The sequence below is a fragment of the Lynx canadensis genome, chromosome D4 (genome assembly GCF_007474595.2).
Source record: "Lynx canadensis isolate LIC74 chromosome D4, mLynCan4.pri.v2, whole genome shotgun sequence".
Classification (NCBI taxonomy): domain Eukaryota; kingdom Metazoa; phylum Chordata; class Mammalia; order Carnivora; family Felidae; genus Lynx; species Lynx canadensis.
Genome location: NC_044315.2, coordinates 91,571,129 through 91,579,461, shown reverse-complemented (window position 1 = coordinate 91,579,461; position 8,333 = coordinate 91,571,129). Strand labels below are relative to the sequence as shown.

At 58.7% G+C, this 8,333-nt stretch overlaps 1 protein-coding gene across 2 annotated transcripts; it reads left to right on the top strand.

The window, feature by feature from the left end:
* Positions 1-4,196: 4,196 nt before the first annotated feature.
* BRD3OS (BRD3 opposite strand) lies at positions 4,197-6,275 on the top strand. 2 transcript variants are annotated; one of them, XM_030292685.1, is made up of 4 exons: positions 4,197-4,213; positions 4,827-4,876; positions 5,251-5,495; positions 5,611-6,275. In XM_030292685.1, the coding sequence occupies exon 4, from the start codon at positions 5,863-5,865 to the stop codon at positions 6,115-6,117; it is 255 nt and encodes an 84-aa protein (XP_030148545.1). In that variant the 5' UTR covers positions 4,197-4,213; positions 4,827-4,876; positions 5,251-5,495; positions 5,611-5,862; the 3' UTR covers positions 6,118-6,275. The 2 variants fall into 2 exon arrangements, with proteins under 2 accessions (XP_030148545.1, XP_030148544.1); XM_030292684.1 differs by lacking the exon at positions 4,197-4,213 and having other exon boundaries at positions 4,508-4,876.
* The last annotated feature ends 2,058 nt before the right edge of the window (positions 6,276-8,333 follow it).

The following is an 8,333-nucleotide window of genomic DNA, read 5'->3' as shown; positions in this document are numbered from 1 at the left end:
ACGCGCCCACCGAACACAGGGCGGGGCGGCCCACGAAGGACATGGTTACGGCGCCGCTCAGCAGGAACACCACGGAAGCTGGGGGGCCTCGCTTACAGACTCAAGCGTGTGCTTCGAACCAGAGACAGATAACACAAACCAGAGACATAACATGGTGCTGTCTTCCCCGCGGCCCGATCGCACGTCGAGGACCCAAAGAGTAGACGTGGCAATGGCTCCTCTGACTTCCACTAACACCTCACGGCGCTCTGAGTCCCACCCCCCCCCCACCCCCCACCTCTGAGCTTCGACTGGGTTGGAAGTCTTGGTTCTCGAGGGAGGAAAGTCCCCCCGGAAATCCGCAATGGCTCTTTCGATTTGGAAGACGAGGCTCCCACGCAGAAACGTGGGGGCCCTCGTGCCGCCGCGTCGAAACACTAAGGAGAGGGTGACCTCACCGGCTGGGGCCGTGGAGCCCTCATACCAGGGACAAGGTGGGTTGTCGCTTCACGCTGAGAGCAGGAAGAGGCAAGGCTCGAACCCAGGGAGTCATCTGAGGTGCGTTTTGGTATTTCTGCCGCCCAGAGTAAACAGAAGGCTACCACAACCAAAAGTAAGTAAATAGCCGGATAACTGGAGGTTTGTGCCCCCCCCCGGGGACGAAGGTCTAAGGCACCCCGTTAGTTAAAGAAACCGTGCCCAGCGGAGATGCTGCCGCGGGCGAGGGACCCCCGACAGGGGACGGTACGGGAGCGGGCGCGGTGACAGCTGTCTGTGCTCCGATGCCCGTTAAGTGTGTACGTGTTTGTATCTCGCGGCTTTTAAGATCTCCTCGTCCCCCTTGGCGTTTTCGGGGAGCGCTGTTGGGAGTGGACGCTGCAATCTGGTCTCAGGCAGAAGATTCAGACAGAAGGAGACCGAATGGGAAGGGTCGCCAGGGACGGCGTCTCGTCCCGCCGATGCGGGGGGGTGGGGGGGTGGGGGGGAGGCTCGACCGCCTGGCTCCAGCACGACACGCTTCATCTTCTCGGGCAGGCACGGAGGGCTGGGTGCTCTGTTTCTGCTTCTGTTATAGGAAGTTCCCATCCGCTCAGAAATGAACGTTCGCCAGCTGGATGAACAAAGGGCAGGACTGTGGCAGTCCGGAAGTTTCTGGCTCGTCGCCCGCCGCCTTTACGTTCGACGTGATCTCAAACATCCTTTACGCTGTGCCTCGCGAGGTCCCCGCCAACCTCATTTTGCCCTTTGCCAGCGTCTCCCTGGGAAGCTCTGGGAGGTAGACTGGGGAGCCCTCCTCCTTCCTCTGTGCTTCCTGTGAATTCCCGCCAGCGTGTAAAGACTCTTCACGGTTTTGTCCTGAAGCAGCTGCCGAATCCGGTCCGTGGCTTTTCCGACAAGCACAGAATCCACTTGATCATGCGGCCGGCCCTCGCAGGCGGCAGCCGGCGGGTGCCCCTCCCCCGGGGTCTGGGTCCCCAGCCATTGGGACGCTCGGTGCAGAGATGCCAGCTGAAGCTGCCAGTGCTCCTTCCTCCAAAGTCTGACCTCAGCTCCGTGCTGTCCCTCTTCTGTGTTACTTGGTGATAAGTACTTGGTGATAGGACCCTCTTCTCTGCCCCTAGCCCTGGAGGTGGTCATCGCTTCCTGCAGCTGATGCCTCAGAGAGACTTCAGATGTCTTGTTTTGTTAAGTTCACTTATTTATTTTGAGAGACAGAGAGGGGGGCAGAGAGAGAGAACCCCAAGTAGACTCCATGCTGTCAGCACAGAGCCCCAATGTGGGGCTCGATCCCACAAACCGTGAGATCGTGACCTGAGTTGAGATCAAGAGTCGGGCGCTTAACCACCTGAGCCACCCAGATGCCCCTAGACGTTTTTATTTTGTTGGACAGTTATCTAGTTAACTTTGGACGTCATGAACGACCACATCTATTAACTTCTCTCTGGTCAGATCATTGGTGGGATTTCTGTCTTTGAACTGGACCCTGAGTCCCTTATCAATGATCTGTATTGCAAATTTCCTCTCACGTCCGTGACTTTCCTTTTCACTTATTGTTTTAAGTTGTTATTTTCTTTTAAGTTTATTTATTTGTCTTGAGGAGTAGGGAGGCAGACAGAGAAGGAGAGAGAGAATCCCAAGCAGGTTCCGTGCCGTCCGTGCAGAGCCCGACGCAGGACTCAATCTCACCAACCATGAGATCGTGACCTGAGCCAAAATCAAGAGTTGGACGCTCAACCAACTGAGCAACCCAGGCACCCTTTAAGTTTTTATTTTAATTCCAGTTAGTTAACATTTTTTCCACTTACTTTTAAAATAAGTTTTCACGGGGCACCTGCGTGGCTCAGTCGGTTGAGCATCTGACATCAGCTCAGGTCATGATCTCACGGTCCGTGAGTTCCAGCCCCCCGCGTTGGGCTCTGTGCTGACAGCTTGGAGCCTGGACCCTGCTTGGGATTCTGTGTCTCCTCCTCTCTCTGCCTCTCCCCCGCTTGTACTCCGTCTCTCTCTCTCTCCTTCTCTCTCAAAAATGAATAAACATTTAAAAAAATAAAGCAAAATAAGCTTTTTAATTTAGGAAAGTTTTAGACTCACAGAAAAATTGCAAAGATAGTTCAGAGTTACCATATACCCCCCCATATACACCATAGATGTGTATATTTTTTAGCATTTAAGGCTCTTAGTCCCCCACCCCCACCCCACACATGATTTTTTTTTTTTTAAGTTTATTTATTTATTTTGAGTTCGGGAGGAGCACAGAGAGAGGGAGAGAGAGAGTCCCAAGCAGGCTCTGTCCTGCAGTCCCAGCAGGGAGCCTGGCTCAGGGCTCAAACTCAACAACTGTGAGGTCATGACCTGAGCTGAAATCAAGAGCCAGGAGGCTTAACCAACTGAGCCCCCCAGGGGAAACCTGGCCCCCCATCCCGCATGATTTTAACTGCATCCTACAAGCTTTGATATGTTGCATTTTTATCATTATTCCATTAAAGTACTTTACAATTTATATTCTGAATTTCTCTTTGATCCATGAGAAATTTGGAAATACATTTCTTTAAAAAAATTTTTTTTAATGTTTATTTACTTTTGAGAGACAAAGAGAGACAGAGCATGAGCAGGGAAGGGGTGGAGAGAGAGGGAGACATAGAATCCGAAGTAGGCTCCAGGCTCCAGGCCTTCAGCACAGAGCTGGGAGGGGGGCTCGAACTCACAAACCATGAGATCATGATCTGAGCCGAAGGTGGGATGCTTAACCGACTGAGCCACCCAGGCACCCCTAGAAATATATTTCTTAATGATCATTAAATATGCTTTCTTCTAGTTGGTTTTTTTTTATTGTTTTATAGACCATTTTTCCCGTGACTCTATTTATATATGATCTGAACACTCTGAAATATGTCGAAACTAACTTACAGCCGCCACATGCTCAGTTTCCTGAATGTTCTGAGTCCGTGGGCAGGATGCGCACAGGGGGTGCGCACGCAGGACTCGCAGGTACAGGACGCGCGCTCACCGCGCAGGGGCGGGGCGTGCACTCGCGGTGCGGGTTCGCGGTGCGGGTTCGCGGTGCGGGTTCGCGGTGCGGGTTCGCGGTGCGGGTTCGCGGTGCGGGTTCGCGGTGCGGGTTCGCGGTGCGGGTTCGCGGTGCGGGCGCAGCGCCCCGGGGGCCCCCGTCAGGACCGGTGTCTTTGTCACCGTCGGGGAAACCGTAAAATACACTCGGTAAGGGAGCGAGCAGATGCCACATGAGGGTATTATTGGGGCATGACTGGAGGGGGTGCGGAATGCTCGGGGCAGCATCGGGGCAAGGGAAGTTCAAGACCTAATTTTGAGACGCAGTGAGCAGCGAGCAAACTTGAATTATCTTGAAAAACATATCGATCCTTAGGAGTCAGAATGCTGATAGCAGTGGCAAAAGTGCACGAGAAGCAACACAAAACTACTGTCAATAAAACGCTGGGACCAACCGCGACGGTGGCGGGCGGAGACAAGGGCCGCTCCGGGTCCCCGGCTCCCCCGCCCCCAGTCGCGCGCTCCGGCCCCGCCCCCGGAGCATCCGCGGCTCCGGCTCGTCGCGCCGCCCTGCCCGGCCTCGGCGCTCGGCTCGGCATGCCTGCGGCGCTGCCATGGAGACGCGGCCCCGAGGCCAACGGGCCCCGCCCCCGCCTCCGAGCGCCCCGCCCCCGCGCCCGCACGTCACCGCGGCCGCTCGGCGCGGGTGACTGGGCGCGGGTCTGCGGTGGGGGCGGGTGACTGGGGCGGGAGGAGATGGGGGGCGCGGAGGACTGGGGCGGGAGGCGACGGGGAGGGGTGACTGGGGCGGGAGGAGATGGGGGGCGCGGGTGACTGGACCGGGAGGCGACGGGGAGGGGTGATCGGGGCGGGAGGCGATGGGGGCCACGAGGGACTGGGGCAGGAGGCGACGGGGAGGGGTGACCGGGGCGGGAGGCGATGGGGGGGGCGCAGGGGACTGGGACGGGAGGTGATGGGGAAGGGTGACCGGGGCAGGAGGCGATGGGATGAGAAGGCGATGGGGAGGGGTGACTGGGGCGGGTGGCAGTGGGGGAAGAGCCCAGTAACAGGGCGACTCTTGGTAGGAGGCAGTGATGGGTGGAGGGCCCAGGATGCTGGGGAGGCAACGGGGTCGTGCCATGAAGGGATCCCGTGCCATGAAGGATGCCCGCTGGCCGGGCAAAGTCAGGGAGACTCTGCCACCAGAAATGAGGGCAGCGCTGAGTGATGGGGACTCTGGCCATAAAGAAGGAAAATTCTGCATGGCTGGGAAAGCATTTGGGGGGGTCTTGTGGATGCTTCCCTGTTTGGTTTCCACATGACGTCATTTCTCTTTCCAGCCCAGGGGCCTCCCAGATGCCTGGAGCAGAAAGAACGTGCTGGTGGCGGGGTGAGTACCAAGCCATCCTCAGCATGGGCAGCCCAGGCAAACACCCTCCAGGCCAGGCGCCGAGGGATGAGCCCCCAAACCTGTGCTCTTCCAAGTTCTCAGGACTTCCGTCACAGATGCAGACTCAAGCGCTCCAACAAGCAGTTCCCCGGTATTGCCCGTTAGCTCCTAAAAGAAGTAGGATAAGTCACAGGCCTGCCCCTTACACCCAGGCTCACAGTCTGGGTCACTGGACGGCGACTGAAATCGTGAAATGTGTCAGTACTTTGGTCTGATGCTCCGATCCAAGAAGAGTTAAGATCCTGAGCCGTCAAGGCCCCGCTTGCCGCTGGGTGCTTTCCCCCGCACCTGACGACACGGTCATTTCTTTGTAGCATCACTCCGGGCAAGAGCTGAGGACAAAGCACTGAAGGAAAGCCTGGCTCCAAACCCCGCCGTGCATCAGCGCTGGAGGCCCGCCCAGGCCCAGATCAGTGGAGGGCAGCTACGGGGAATGAGGTCAAGTTTCGTCTAGTTGCACGGTGTCCTTTCACGCAGGGCACCAGAGATACCTTTCCGAGTTAAGTGGGTCAAGCCATGGTGTCAGAATCACAGTAGACCCCCGGCAAGTCCCCCCAAGGTGGGTGCCTCGTCCCTGGCAACCGTACATCTAGTAAGGTGCGCATAGCCGTCACCAGAAGACTCTGTGGCCGGGGCGCCACCGTCCAGCTTGCTGTCTCACGTGTGGTTCTCAGGTGTCTTTCCAGAATGCTCAGAGGCTCCTCTCAAGTTTCCTCGCGATGCAGTCGTCCTGAGGGTGTTGCCTACAAAGGGCCTGGATTCCTCCTTTTTGCCACGGAGTTCGATAAGGGATCCCGAAACCCAACAACCGAAAAAGTCAGTTAGCGCACTTAGCATAAGGCAGCAGGCAGCTGTCCACGCCACGCGAGGTCTGGCTCAGAGAGGCCCAGTGTGCAGGAGCCCAGGAGGGGAGTTTGCGGCCAGGGATGAGTGGCCGCGTGCCGCTGGCGGAGAAGGCCCTGTCTGAGAGCTATGCCCGGCTCCGGTACCGGGACACCTCCTTGCTCATCTGGCAGCAGCAGCAGCAGAAACTGGAATCCGTGCCCCCCGGGACATACCTGAGCAGGAGCCGAAGCATGTGGTACTCCCAGTACGGAAACGAGGCCATCCTGGTCCGGGACAGAAACAAGCTTGAGGTCTCCCGGGACACGGGCCAGTCCAAGTTTTGTACGGTCATGTAACTCCAGCCTGAAGACCGGGGCCCAGGCACCAGGCTGGGGGGAGAGCAGGCCACGTTTCGTTCAGGGGCCTTGGTGATTTCCAGTCCTTACTGGGAGATGGCGAACAGTGAGCGCGAAGACGAAGCCGGGCCGGTGGCGCCCAAGCCCTCTCTCACGGGATCGAGGGACTGGCGGACCTGGCCTCTGGGCCCGGTGCCTGGTCCGCTGGCACTGCGGGCACAGCCCAGGCCGGGGCACGGCCAGACGCTGCTTTTCTCTGACGCTTCCAAACGAACCAAGCAAGGGGGACTCCCTGGCTACAAACCACCTTTTCAAAACCTTCTAGGCTGTCGTTAGCATTCCCCCTTCTGCCTGGTCTGGAGACAGATCTAGAAAAAGGTGGAGGGGTTAGCGCCACGTATGGGCAGGCAGCGTCTGCGGGGGGCAGGCTGGATTCCGAGGCCGGCGGCGGCACCGCGGCAGGGACTGACGCCGCGCGTCTTGTTCCAAGATGGGCATCGCGTGCAAGGCGCGGGGCAGCTTCCGCACCAGCTGCCGGGTACGTCCCAACACGGGGCGGAAGCCCAGAACTACTGGGCTGGAATCGCGTGGCTGGAAAAGGCCGGTGCGGCTTCGCAGTGCGCCGCCTCTGCGGGGCCGGGCGCGGGCCGCGGGAGGCATTTTCAAAGGCTTTGCCGTCTGCTGTGACTGAAGGCTGTGAGGCTGTGCAGCTGTAGGAATCTTTTGTCAAGGCTGGTTTTTCTAAATAAATACCCTTCGGGACACTCCTTCCTTCCTCCCTTTTCTTTTCTTTTATGTTTGTTCGTAGCACCTTAACTCGGCTTCAGATTCTGTGTGTGTGTGTGTGTGTGTGTGTGTGTGTTCATACCAGGAGAATCTAATGATTGCTACAAACCCCGTTACAGGAACGCATAAAGCAACCCCAAAGCATCAGCCCTGTGCGTGTGCGCGCACAACTGCACGTGCTTTTGCAGGCACGGCCTGCGCCGTGCGCCTTGTTCTGGGAGTTTCTTCTGCCGTACAGAGGGACGTCTCCACCATGCTTTGAATGTCTGATCAGCATTCCGGTGAGAGCCGGCAGGTGGGCAGAGGGTCTCCTTGATGGTGCCGTGCAGACAGCACAGCTCGAGCTTCGTCGTACGTGGTTCTCTTTGTGGCTGTGCCAAGTTCACTGGCAAACATCCCGGAAGTGGGACTGCTGGGTCCGAGTGCGTTCCCCAAATGTTTAGTGTCCAGCCACCGGCCTGGTCTTTTGTGACCACGGACCCCTGGCCGGCTTGCTGCATGGGTTGGGAGGCTTGAAGTCACATTTCCTGGATCGCCTCCCGGAGTGGACGAGGGAGGCTGGTCCCAGGTACCAAGTGAGGCCTCTGCAGTGAGAGCTGGCCTGTGGAGCAGCCGACACGGGAATTAACCCAGTGGACGGCTGGGTCAACATCTCTGCAGGTCTCCCGTTAAAGTCCTGCTTGGGAAGAAAGCAGACTTCAGAGACTCATCGGGAATGCCTCTGTGCCACACGCTGACCCGCACCGGATGAACCTGAGAACAGGTGCCGGTTGAGTTCGGTTTGGCCCCAGGCATGGAGGGGTAGCGCCTGGGAAGACCAGCACCGGCCACCACCCACCGCCCGTGTCTGCAACTGCAAGGGTCAGGGTGTGCAGGTGACCGACGTGCGCCGGCTGCTTGTAGGACAGTAGGCGCTAAGCTGCTTAGAGCATCGGAAGCCACCATCTGCCCGAGGGAAGCCCGGACTGCTGGTCTCCCTGGCTTGGGCTGGGGCCACTGAGGTGGACACGGCCCAGCCCCCGTCCTTGGGGAGGTTGGCCTGGATGAGGCGGGGGGGGGGAAGAGTGTGGACAAGGATGCCGGTGCAGGGGATGCTGGGAGGGTGCCCGCTGACAGCCTGGGGGTGGGGCGGGGCGGGGCGCCAGGCCTGGACCTGGGCCCACCGGCAGCTTTCTGGAGGACAAAAGCTGCCGGCTCCACAAGGCCCGGCTCAAACGGCCAGACTGCTTGCACAACAGCGTCCGAGCTCCCGCGTCAACCGCTCCTCGCCGAAGCTTCTACTACGCGCCGGGTTCCGCAAACGTGCGACAGTGTCTGATGCCCGTTGTCCCGGAACCCGCCCCCGTGGGGACCGAGGCACGGCGGGGAAGGGGGGATCCGCCCGGACAGGAGGGATGGCCGCAGGAGGACGGGAACGTGACAGATGTGCC